Below are 13,001 nucleotides of genomic sequence, written 5' to 3'. Positions count from 1 at the left end.
GGGGGAAAGCACAACTTGGGGCTTTGTTTCACCTCTAGGGCCACAAAATAACAGGAGAAAGGGCTTTAGAGCTGAACCAGAATGAGAAATCGTGCATGTGACACTGAACCAGGACCCACATCATGGTTTTGGTAAGACGGTTTCTGGCAGATGAGACACAGTCTCTCAATCCAGGCAGAAGGGAGGCATGTCCTGGTCCTCTTTTTGGCTTTTTTACTGCCCTCTCCTGACTCTCCCCCACCTGTCTTTTTCAGGGATCACTTCTTTAGTTTCCTTTAAGTGTCCCTATGAAATAGTGGGATTTTGAGGGCAAAGTTTTCCTTTAAAGCCTGGTAAGATTTGGGGATTTATAGCTTGATAATCTAAGTACAAGACAGAAAAAAAACTTGTTAGGGGTGCCTGGATGTCTCAGTCAGTTAAACATCCAACTCTTGATTTCAGCTCAGATCATGATCTTGGGGTCATGAGATCAAGCCCCATGTCAGGTTCCACACTAGGCGTGGAGTCTACTTAAGATTCTTTCTTTCTCTCTGTCTACCCCTCCCCTTCTTTCTCTCTCTCTCAAAAAAGAAAGAGACTTTTTATCCTAATACCATGCAACAACCTTTCTCTATATACTTAGATTCTTAGTTATGGGAGGGAGCAGTCAATCTTTTTCAGATCTTTATTGTTTATTACATTTTAAGGCCCTGAAAAACCACACAAGAAACAAAACAATGAGACAAGATACTCTATTAAAAATCATCTCTTTCTGGATAAGATCAAGCCATTTGGAAAAGTGTGGAGGGACCTAGAGGGTCTTATGCTAAGTGAAAGAAGTCAGACCGAGAAACACAAATATCATATGATTTCATTTATATGTGGAATATAAAAGAAATGAATAAACAAAAAGCAACATCAGACCCATAAATATGGAGAGCAAATTGATGGTTCTAGAGGGGAGGGAGGTAGGGGATTGGGCAAAATGGGTGACGAAGAGTGGGAGATACAGGTTTCCAGTTATGGCATGAACCGTCAGGGGAATGAGAGGCACAACACAAGGAATACAGTTAACGACATTGTAAGAGTGATGTATGGAGACAGATGGCAGCTACACACATGGCGAGCACAGCATAATGTGTGAACTTGTTGATCACTGTGCTCTGCTCCTGAAACTAATATAACATTGTGTGTTAGCTAGACTCAAAAAGAAAAGTCTCTTTCCTATTCTGATTATCTACTGGGGCAAAACCCAGTACACATTGACGGGCTGTGTTCCTAGTTTAGCCGTGCTTACTAGTTGGAGGGGTGAGGGCAATCAGCTTTCTTTTCTCTATGTGTCTCACAGAGTGGAGAGAGCTGTTTGAGAATCAGAGGGCTTAGCTACAAACATCAGCAGTGCCACTTGGTAGCTGTGTGATCTCAAGCAAATAACCTAACCTCTCTGGGCTACAAAATTCACCAAGTATTATCTTATTAAATATCATTGGATTACAGGCTTTGTCATTAACGAGGGAGAAGAGGTTGGCAAAGTTGACCCTGGCATCTTTGTATCCTCTATTATACCTGGAGGACCAGCTGCAAAAGCTAAAAAGCTCAAACCAGGTATGTCTTTTAAATTGCCAAAGACATTGCCTTGAGGAGCTGCTCTTTCTTTCCTTGATGGCATTATTAAGATGTTTTATTGTTCTAGGAGGGCAGATACTAGCCTTGAATCACATCAGTCTGGAGGGTTTCACGTTCGACATGGCTGTTAGAATGATTCAGAATTCTCCTGACAGCATAGAATTAATCATTTCTCAGTCAAAAGGTATGTCCTCACCTGTGTTCAGAAGCTGGAGAACCTCCTCTACTTTCAGAAGTTTGTCATTACCGGGAGGTACTAGATCTTTAAGTTTATGTAGGTTTGATGTTGCTTTTTTCATGGTGGTGGCTTGCAAAGAAGCACTGCTGTAACACAAAACAATAAGCTCTGCAGTTTTACAGGCAGAATGGACCCTACTGCTGCTTGCTCTGCCTGATTGGAGCAGCCTACTCCAATTCATTATCAGATATGACCAGTACGGCCATTGTGTGTTTTTCTGTCCACTTTTCTTGCATGACATGGAGGACATTGTTTTTGTCACCCAAGTCCTTATGGAAAGTGGCTGCTCCAGGGTTTTACAGAGTTGGGGCTTGGATGTAGCAATCAGCTGGGGAGGAGACTGGAGAGCAGTTCTTGGTCTTACCTGGTTAAGACTTGGCCTGTTGGAGATCATCCAAAAGAATAAAGTGTTTTTAAAAGATGTTTTTATTTATCCTTTAGGTAAATAGGAGAGCTCAACAGTTGCCCATATAAAAAATAATACGGTTATGTTTATTTGAAGCAGGTTCAGGGATGAGGGTAGAAGTAATGGGGGATGTGGGGCACCTGGATGGTGCAGTTGGTTGAGCATCCAACTCTTTGTTTCCGCTCAGGTCATGATCTCAGGGTGGTGAGATTGGGTCCCTGTCAGGCTCCACACTCAGGGTGGAGTCTGCTTGGGATTCTGTCTGTCTGTCTCTCTCTGTGACCCCCATCTCAAAAAAAAAAAAATCTTAAAAGAAAAAATAAAGGGAGTAATGGGGGATGTTAACATTCTGTTCCTTCCCAGTTACCTGGAATCACCACTGAGTTTTGGTTGAATGATCCTGTGATTGAACCACAGACTGCCTGTAAATCCAAGCTTCTGGATTTCTTTCTCACATTCTGGGTTGTCTGAACAATTTCCCCTTATGTACAGAAATGCTTCACATCACACCAGCCAACATTTTGTAGGTCTTAAATGTAGGCACCCCATTTGCCTTGTCCTCTGAAAACCATGCACAATCTCTCACTCTTGCACATGTTTTACACCATGGCCAGATGTTTTCCCCTGGTGTCACGGCTGTCCCTGGACAGAAGCCACAGGGGATGGGAGGTGGCAAAGCTGGAGCCTTGGTCATGTGACTTCCATCCTGTGGTTGGAGCTGACTCAGCGGTTTGGCCCTAGCTCTTGAAAAACACCAGTCCCAGTTCATGGTCTCTGTTGGATTTCCCAACACTGTCACTGTTCTTCCCATAATATTTTAGCCTTTCTTGCATTTCCCTCCATATTTTATTTTTTTATTATTTTTTTAATTTTTATTTATTTATGATAGTCACACAGAGAGAGAGAGAGGCAGAGACATAAGCAGAGGGAGAAACAGGCTCCATGCACCGGGAGCCCGATGTGGGATTCGATCCCGGGTCTCCAGTATCGCGCCCTGGGCCAAAGGCAGGCGCTAAACCGCTGCGCCACCCAGGGATCCCTTTTTTTTTTTTAATTCCCTCCATATTTTACACAGAAATAGGACAGAGAGGAGGAATGAAACCAACTTTTGTTGTCAGGAAATAATGCAGCAGAGTTGGGATTGATTCAGAGTCCTTTAAGGCTGGCCGTGGTGTTGGAAGGTGTCAAAAACTGGCACCCAGAGTCTGCAAGGCTCAAACAAGTTTCACACTAGAATTCTGGACAATGAGCATCTCATAATGCCTGTGAATACATGTCTTTCCACCCAGGGCCCCAGTTACCTGTTGGTAAGTCTGCCTTACCGCAGCTGGGGTTCCTTGCACAGCTGCAAAGGCTTCACTACTGTGAATTTCTATCTGGTTAGCTTGCTGTTTGGGCAGGTGCTCTAGACTGGAGGTCAGAGATAGGACAGATAACATTCGCATCATAGGCAGCCATCACTCTCTGTGACAGATTGAGTTTTCATTCCCCAGAGAAGGTCTCCTAGTTTGTACTTCCATGAGGCAGGCTCACGTACAGCTTGACTTTTTAATTCAATCATAAGTTCCATCCTCATCTCTCATGGAGGGTATGGAAGAAAATGAACAGATGCTTCCAACATTGTCAGAAGGGCAATGATGGTAGAATCTGTGAATGAGGTCTCTAGGAATAAGGCATTATGGAACGGTGGCCCCACCATTCCCTCTTGAATACTTTTAGGCTTGGATAACTTCTAATCTAATTCATTAAATTACAGTTCATTCAATGTGTGAGTGGGTGCTAATGAGTTAGTATCACAAGTAAACTTACTTGTATGTTCTATATATGTATCTAAAGAAAATCAGACTATTCAGCTTTCCTCCCATGTACATTTGTTAGACAGCTAATGTTAGCATATTAATAGTAAATACCTTTATTGGAGCTCTACTATGTACTAAGCTAATTTCTCTTTATCTCTCTCTCTCTCTCTGCATGTAAAATCTCTCTCTTTCTCATATGTAATTTCTAAGCCTTACACACCCCAAGAGGTAGCTGATATAATCTCTACTTTCATTCAAAGGAAACTGAGGTCCAGAAATGTTAGGTACCTTGCCCCAGGTTTTACCTATTGATTCACAACCTCATGTTCTTTCCCTTGTTCTGTGCCAGGTCAGGGGTCAGACATGGGGTAAATAGGAATCAGTGGCTCAGCCTTTGCCCACAAGGAGTCCACCATCTTGTTATTACCAAGTCCTCCCCAAAGGACCTAACATGTTGGTCTTTGGATCACATGTTGATTACTGCTGTGCTCATTGGGATTTCTGGAAGAGGCTGAATGTAAGGGCTCACTACCACATGCTGGCTGTGAGATCCCGGGCAAGCTACTTAATCCTTTTGACTCTGCTTTCTCATATTTGAAGTGTAATAACACATTCCTGATGGATGTGTTGAAAAGACGGGAAGATATATACATATAAAATGTGTGTGCTTGTGCATGTACATGTGCATGTGTGTGTATATTGCCATCACCTGACAAGAAATTAATAAGATAGAGCTGGCATTATTAACTCTCCAGCTGCTCCTATGTTTTCATAGTTAGGTCACAAACCTCTACTTAGGTTTCTAAATCACACCCAGAATCTTCCTTTTCTCTATTCTACATGCATTATCCTTCCTGAGGTGCTAAACTCACATCATTCCCAGCAGCCATAAAAGGTCTCTCTGTCATTGGAGGAAAATCCCATGTACACTGAGATACCAGCCTTGCCAAGCTGTTGACTTATTGGCTTGTTTTTATAGGTATCTGTGGAAATACTCCAGGGAAGGAAAAGAATAACATGGCCAATTCTGGAGTCTTCTCTACAGACAGCCTGAGCAATGGGCACCAGGGAAGTTCCTTGTCACACACACAAGACCGGGGGAAAAATTCTGAAGAGCTTGAAGTGGTTCAGACTCAGAGCTTACTGCCCAGGGAGAGGCTTCAGCTTCCTCCTCTGCCATTAAAGGTAGTCATCTCTTTGGTTCATTCTCTAGAATTTGGAGGAAAGAGAACAGGGTGCAGAGCCCAACAGTCCTGGCTCCAAGGTACCTCTTTGCTCTCTCTTTGCCATGCCAGCTAGACAGAATGTATTTAATCCATCTGATGCTCAGCTTTCTCATATGCAAATAGAAATAAATGCCTGCATTGCGTAGTTTTTGAGAAGAAAATTAAGGGGAAAAGGCAAAGCTCTTAGTGCAGTGCTTGGGTCGTAGGACTCAGTGTTTGAACCTCCAGTGTCCTCAGCCACTGATTATAATTGTTACTGGTAATAACATTGGTTGCCACCAAGGGCAATGAATGGACAGACATCCCACATATTCTTGGTCTGTAGTTGGTCCTTGAGCTGCAACTCAAGGGCTTTGCTCTTGATAACAGCAGTGAAGAAGAAGACAAGGCCAGCTTTGGGATAGAGGGTGGACCCCACTCACCACACCTCTGACACCATTGCAATTTTCACCCCAGAAGGAATTTTGTCGGCAACTGAGTGGAATTAGCACCAGATCTCACAGGTTTTGTGACACTACACTCAGTCCCCACAAGAATGCCTCTGTATGAGATGCCAATGATAAGTAGTAGGTCCCCAGGTTACCTTGTCTGAAGTTAGCTACAAATTGAAGGTTCCCATGTCCCCTCCGTGGGTTTGATAATTTCCTAAAGCAGCTCATAGAATCCAGGAAAAACCGTTTCTTGTTACTTCCCATTTATTATAAAGGATGTTTTAAGGGGTACAAATGAACAGTCAATGAAGAGATGCATAGGGGCAAGGTCTAGAATGGTCCTGAGTTCAGGACTTCTGTCCCTGTGGAGTTGAGGTATGCCATTCTCCCAGCACATATATATGTTCACCAACCCAGAAGCTCTCTGGACCCCATGCTTTTGGTATTTTTATGGAAACTTTATCACATGGGCATGATGGATAATTATTAAATTAATAATTTAATCTCCCTCGCCTCTCTTCTCCTCTGTGGATGGGGAGTGGGGTGAAGTGGAAAGTTCCAAGCTTTGAATCATGACTTGGTCTTTCTCGTAACTAGCCCCCATACTGAAGCTATCCAGAAACCCACCAAGAGCTACCTCTTTAGAAGAAAAGACCATAATCCAAGAAATTCCAAGGGATTTGAGAGCTCTGTGTCAGGAACTAGAGTCAAAGACCAGATATTAGAGCAAGAGATGCTCCTAGTCTCTTAAGACTTAGGAAATTACAAGGGTAAAGAGAGTTCTATGCCAGGAAGTGAAGAGAGGCCAATATATATATTTGCTATTATTTCATACCATGGTGGCAGCCAGCATTTGGGGGTGAGTGAGGACAATATTGTCACTCTCTACCTGTGCTCAGATAGGTTATGTCCCTCTCCTGAAAGCACAGCTCCTATCATGTGCTCTTTGCCTTAGAACTACTCTCTAGATTTCATCAGCCACTTCCTCCTCTCACTTCTCAGGCTCAGAGAAGGGAATAGCACCTACTGTTTCTAGCCCCAGGGTGCCTGGCTGTTCTTATAGGTTTCTTTAAATGCCAACATCTCTGAAAGCAGGCCTCCTCATATAAACTCTCCTCCGTGGCCCAGGTTGAGCGTGTACACTTTTGCTTTCTTGCTGGGACTGAAACAGGCGAGTTATCCCACCTCTCTCCACCTCATTTTTATCCTTTGTGAGTAGAGATAGTGTCGGTCCACAGAGCTGTGGAGATAGAAGGGCCTCGCAGCAGTGCTCCAGGAATGTTAGCTCCTTCCTAATTGGCCATGGGCTCAGCTGGATGTGTACCCCTTGAAGAGCAGGATGACGGGTCAGCAAGAGAATACTCCTAACAATGGACATTTATTGGGAGAGTAACCATGTGTCAGGCAGCATCCTGAGTAACCTACATGTGTTCTGTCACACAAGCTTCATTACAAGCCTATACAATCATTATTATCATCATCAACTCTTTTGGCAGGTGGGGTGCCTGAGGCACAGAGAGGAAAGGAACAAACCCAAAGTCTCTCAAGGAGTAAGAGGCAGGGCTGGGATTTGAATCCAACAAGTTGGACTCCAGAACAGAAGCCTTCACCCGGGGGGCTGTACTTCAGAAGGCGCTCCCCCCCTTGACAGGAAGCAGGGCCAAGAGGGATTCAAGTTGGGGCCTCTGAGGTTGTATGAACCCATGAGCTGATTTTTGGTGAGCAGTTGAAGGGAGCAGTGGTGTTCCAAAGCCACAGCTGACCGTGGCACAGGCTGTAGAACCTATACAAGCCAGGCTCTTTTTTTTTTTTTTTTTTTTTTTTTTTTTAAGCCAGGCTCTTTTGGGCCACGGGATCAGCTTTGTGTGCAAGTAACTTTCTGTGGGATAGGTGAGTTTACACTCCCACTTTGGACTTCAACCTCAGTGGTTGCTTTACTCTTTGAATTTTAAAGTTTGGGCAAAACACCTTGCAAGACTGTGCAGTGTGGAGTGTCTCTGGAACAGTTGGAGTTTCATTGGTTCTATACAAATCTCTTTGGAACCTCTTCTGTTGGGTTGATAATTTTCTAGTTTACTTCAGTCTGTTTATTTTCCTATTGTATTAGTATATGTGCTGCCGAAGCGAGCACTTCCTATTGTATTAATGGTATTTTCCAATATGGTGAACCAGGAAGCACTAAGCAGACGGGGCGGGGGTGGGGGAGGGGGGGAGTTGGGGGGGATAAGACAGAAGGCTGGGAGTACTCACAGCTCCATCTTCTGGCCACAGTTCGTTAATAGTTTCTCCCCCACTAAACAGTAGTTCAGTAGGGGCAGGTCTGTCTTACCAATGCTGTTCCCTCAACTTGCACAATGCCTGACATATAACCAGTGCTCAATTAATGTTGTTGCATGATTGGATGAATGAATAAACAAATCACCCATGGTTATTGTTATAACACTGAGCTAAATTCCTGCCATGTGGTAGATAATTCTTGTCTTCTGTCCTTCTGTCAGGTATTCAACCACTGTTAAGTAGAGCCCCAGTGCAGCTACTCTTGCTAGGGATGACTGGAGTTCCTCCTGAGGTTGTCTTCTGCTCAAGAAGCTGCTGTGTATTTGGTATCGAACATCACTTAGCTGGTGTCATGTGTGAAGCTACCAAGAAGTGCCTAGATTGCTTTAGTTCTCCAAGTGATATTTACATCCTGAGTGGAAACAGGAGGGTAACTACATTTATTGCGCCCTGCTCTGTGTTGGGTATGATTCACAGTCACATTGAGAAGGGCATTTTCTGTGGATTGGGAAACCAAGGGTGGAGAGACCAAGGGACTGGTCCAAGATCATATAGGGAGGAGCTGATAAAGCTGGGAATGATCCCTGTTGAGCCCTGAAACTCATGCTTCTTTCTGTAATGCAATGCTGACAAGAATGAAGAGTTGCTATCTGCTTATGGAGGGCAAGTATCTTCATGCCTTCTTTATTTTCATTTGTTTTTCAGGGGCAGGGTGCTGGCTCTTCTTGTCCTCCACCACCTTCAGAAATCAATGCCAATGAAATCTACTTTGTGAAACTTGTTAAAGAAGATGGGACACTTGGATTCAGTGTGACTGTAAGAATTATTAGGCAAGATTGGGAAGTACACAGTTGTAAAAATGTTCATCTGGAGCCTTTGTGGGCATCCCATTCATATGGCAACCTCTGGTAATGTGCTCAAGCAGCACATGGGGAGTAGGGAGCCAAGAAAGTCAATGGGGCCTCTGTGGGGGACAGAGGCAAACTGGGAGGTGCAGGACAGACTTGGGCACTCCAAGCAGTGTGGGTGGGATTGGGTGATGGGTCTTGGTTCTGTGGTTATACTGCACAACAAAGAAAGGGCAGCAGAGTGAGACTGCAGGGACATAAGACAAAGGTGAGTGAGGTGATCCATGGTCATTCAGAGAAGGGTCACAGTGTAGCCTAATATTCCTGCTTCCAAGGGCAGAATAGTCAAATTGGTCAGACCAGAGTTCAAGATGGCCACTTTGCATTGGTTTCTGAGCTTATCTGCAGACCTTGGAGGAGAAAGGGAAAAAACTGTACAGGAATAATAAAATTGTAGTTCATTCTAGGATTGTATCTACAAACCAAGACTCAAGCGTATAGGACCTGCCAGGCCAGCCTCTGGGCCTGTGACTGCATCTATACCTATGCTGCTTGCTGCTTAGGGAGAGACCATATGGTGCATTGATGTGACTTGGATTTCTGAGCACCTGCTACAGGCTGCTGCTAGGCTGGAAGCAGCACAGCTCCCTCATGCCAGCTGTGTTGTTATACTCCTTATGGACATCTAACCTTGTTGCACAGCAGACAATGTAGTCTGAACAAACAAGTGAATATATGAGGTGTCACATGGAGATGAGGTAATGGGATAGATCTGGGTAGCCAGATGGGGGATTTCTTTGGGAGATTAGGGAGGCTCTGTCAGGAGGGAGCAGACAGGTGGTGACACTTTCATTGTGTTTTCCAGGGTGGCATTAACACAAGTGTGCCCTATGGAGGTATTTACATGAAATCCATTGTTCCTGGAGGGCCAGCTGCCAAGGAAGGACAGATCCAGTGGGATGAGGGATGGAGTCATGTTGGGAACTGCATTCTGTGGTGTGATGAGCCCTGGCCTGGGAGCTACAGCCTCCAGGCCTTACCTCACTCCCACCCTAGAATTTGTGCAAATGATTGCCTCTCCAAGTCTTGGTTTCCTCACCTGGGAAAGGGGCTGACTCAACCTGGCCTACCTCCATGATAAGTTAACAAGGGGATGAAATGTTTGTAGTGGCACACTGGGGAGCATAAGGTGATTCTAAAATATGTGATTTTAAATAAGCTTGTTGCTGTTTGGCCTTCAAGGGAGAAAGTAGTGCTTCCTGTGGAGGGCAGAGTGTGCATTGATGATCCCCACTTTAGTATCCATAGAGGACAATGACAAGTCTCCTCTCTGCCTTTCCTCATGTCCTCTGCTCTGAAGCAAGGGGGTGATTTTTATTGCTCTCCAAAATGGCAAGTTGAGCTAGAAAGGGCACCCAGGATCTTAGTTATCTCTATTTTCTCAAGAATTCTCTTGTTCCTAGCATCAACCAGGTCTTTCTGGCCTGTTTTGAAATGTAAAAAAAATCCTGGAGATATAAATATTACCCCTAAGTGACTTGAAAGTGCTTTCAAAAATGGTTTCACAGGAAAATAGGAGAAAGGATTTAGTTATACAGAGTTGGCTCAACCCCTCTGTGAACCAATAATAGAAATTTCTGTGTCATTGATCTATAAAGGTGTTCAGAGAGGTGGCTGGCAGCCAGGCCCCGTTGGGGATCCTCACAACTCTGCTTCCTGTTCCCCTTTGAGGCTGCATGGAAGAGTGCTGGGCAGGGACTTTCAGGAACAGTCATTTTTACAGCCTCCAGAGCTTGGAGAAATGACTTCTGTCCCCCTTCCAGGTGACCGGCTCTTGCAGGTGCATGAAGTGGGTCTGTGTGGCCTCACCCACAAGCAGGCTGTGCAGTGCCTCAAGGATTCTGGGCAGGTCAGTGCCGCATTAGTGGGAGCTGTCCTTCCTTCCAGAGCTTTCCGGGACAACATCAGAAGCTGTGGTTGCCTCTGGGTGGGAGGCAGATGGGGAGGTAACAAAACAAGACTTTCTTCTTTGTCTTATTTTCTCTTTTACTTCTTCACTTTTCTATGGTGATGTGAAAGCCAGGAGGAAGTAGACAGATTCTCCAAGAAGAATACCTTGTCCCCTGCAAAGAGCCTTGAAAAGCTAGCTTTCCACTTGCCCAGGTTCTGAAATCAGACAGCTGAACAGAGATGATATGGTGGAGCGACATCTCCCACCTGGCTCTGGCTGCCCCTTAACACTCTCTGCTCCAGCCCAAACTGACCAATGCTTCCATCTGCTCTCAGGCCCTGTCACCAGCTGGCCTTTGTACTTGCTGACACCATCTCTCCAGTTCATGCTAGTCCCATCTCCCTGGGAAATTCAGGTCATATTGTCCCGGTATTCTTATCGCAGTGAAGTAAAACTCAGAACTGAAGGCATTGACCCCTTATAGACTCCTTATTCTACGTGATGCCCAAGCAACATCTGGATGTTACCATGCTGCGTTCAGTTCTCTGGCTTGAGGGTTGGAGCCTTTTCATGCTTCAGTGTCCTAAACCACAGAGCTGGCATTGCCCTCTAGGTAACTGGGGAATTGGCAGAGATGGAAAGGACTCCTGTGGGCCTTTCTGGCAAAATGAGGGAGCAGGAGGGCCCCTGTTTGCTTCCTTTCCCAAAGCAGTCTTCTGGTTCGCAGTGAAATTGACTCATACTGGCCACCTTGGTTGACCTATCTTGAGAACAGAGTCATAATTTATTAGTACTTGCTGTTCCTTAGACTTTTGCTAATGAACCTGATTAGAGAAGATTCTTCTTGCTTGCTGCCAGAAACTTGCTGGCAGTGATGACAGGTAGGAATTGTTGCTCTGGGATCATGGGCTTGGTGCTGAATGACAATGGCAACAGAAGGACGTTAGCAGGCCCAAGTCCCCTGAATGGAAGCTTAATATTTCTAAAAAGCGTCCAGGTGATATCTAGCCACTGGTTCCTGAAGTAAGCTTTGTGTAACAAGAGTGTGTGGGGAAGAAGGGTGGGAAATCAAACCAAAAGAAAGTGGGAGGTCAGATTGGCATAGGTCTGGGATACCTGCCAGGAGTTGGATTCTAGGTGATGGGAAACATTAGAGACTTTTGATCAAGAGTGTTGCATGTTCAGTTTGTGTCTTAGATCAAACCATGTGTAACAATGGGGGGAATGGCCTGAGGAGGAGGAGCTATGGCCCAGGAAGCCAGGTTAACTAGAGCTTGTCACAGTCCTGCTGGGCACTGACAGTAGGAGAGGGAATGGAGGAGGGGGAGTCCTGGGGAAGACGTTTCTGATGGTGAACAGGCAAGTCTTAGGAACTAGGCATTTGGAGAGCTGTAGGGCGGGCTGGAGAAGGGGGCGAGCTGTATCCTGGCAGGTGTGGCCACTGGGAGGTTAGTTGAGAGGTGGTTCCATGTTCTGAGAAAGCAGATACAAGGGGAGGAATGTTTTAGGCAGAACAAAGAGTGGATAGTGAGGGTGAGAGAGGGGAAGATGAATTTGGCCTTGAATGCATTGAAATGGAGCTACATGTGTTACCTCCAGGAACGTTTGTCCAACAGATAGTTGAAAATATGGCTATGGATCCCAACAAGTGGGTTAGATTGGAGATTTTAATTTGAGATTCAAATGAAGCTGCTATTGGAAGTATCAGAAATTTAAGAAGCACTTGCAGGGTAAAGGGAGAGCCTCCTGGTTGCCATATCATGTGCAAATGGAGTTTGTTCACCCATCTTCCAGGTTGCAAGACTCGTCTTAGAGAGAAGAGGCCTCAGGACCGCCCAACAGTGTCCTTTTGCTAAAGACAGGATGGGAGATGAATGCATGGCGGTTTCCTTGGCAACAGCCTTGCCTGGCAGGCCCGCGGGCTGTGTCTCAGTGACAGATGGTGAGAGGAGAGAGAATTGAGTGTTACTATTGTTTTGTCATCCTCTGCGGCTTTTGAATTCTCAACTCTAAAGGGAAGGTAGGAAGGCTTCCTCTGGGTTCTCAAAAGATAGTGAGCATGATGCGGCTGGCATTCAGATTGGCGGTGGAAACCAATCTAATGGAATAAGTTTCGGGGAAAAAATGCATTTTTCCAAAATGATTGCCAGGCATGATTCTCCTCCATGCCTTCTGAGGTCTCTCAATCAGCTGTCTGAATGCTAGTGTATAAATATTTAG

At 45.1% G+C, this 13,001-nt stretch overlaps 1 protein-coding gene across 1 annotated transcript in view; it reads left to right on the top strand.

Moving 5' to 3' along the window:
- FRMPD2 (FERM and PDZ domain containing 2) overlaps positions 1-13,001 on the top strand; it is a 119,838-nt gene that overhangs the window by 90,592 nt on the left and 16,245 nt on the right. Inside the window, 8 exon segments of the mRNA XM_038578012.1 lie at positions 39-131; positions 1,477-1,584; positions 1,673-1,789; positions 5,028-5,233; positions 8,694-8,798; positions 9,696-9,781; positions 10,646-10,739; positions 12,576-12,723. Coding sequence (XP_038433940.1) covers positions 39-131; positions 1,477-1,584; positions 1,673-1,789; positions 5,028-5,233; positions 8,694-8,798; positions 9,696-9,781; positions 10,646-10,739; positions 12,576-12,723 — 957 coding nt within the window.

The sequence above is a fragment of the Canis lupus genome, chromosome 28, assembly GCF_011100685.1.
Source record: "Canis lupus familiaris isolate Mischka breed German Shepherd chromosome 28, alternate assembly UU_Cfam_GSD_1.0, whole genome shotgun sequence".
Taxonomy (NCBI): Eukaryota; Metazoa; Chordata; class Mammalia; order Carnivora; family Canidae; genus Canis; species Canis lupus.
The sequence above is the reverse complement of the archived record's forward strand: the minus strand, read 5'-3'. Positions and strand labels throughout refer to the sequence as shown.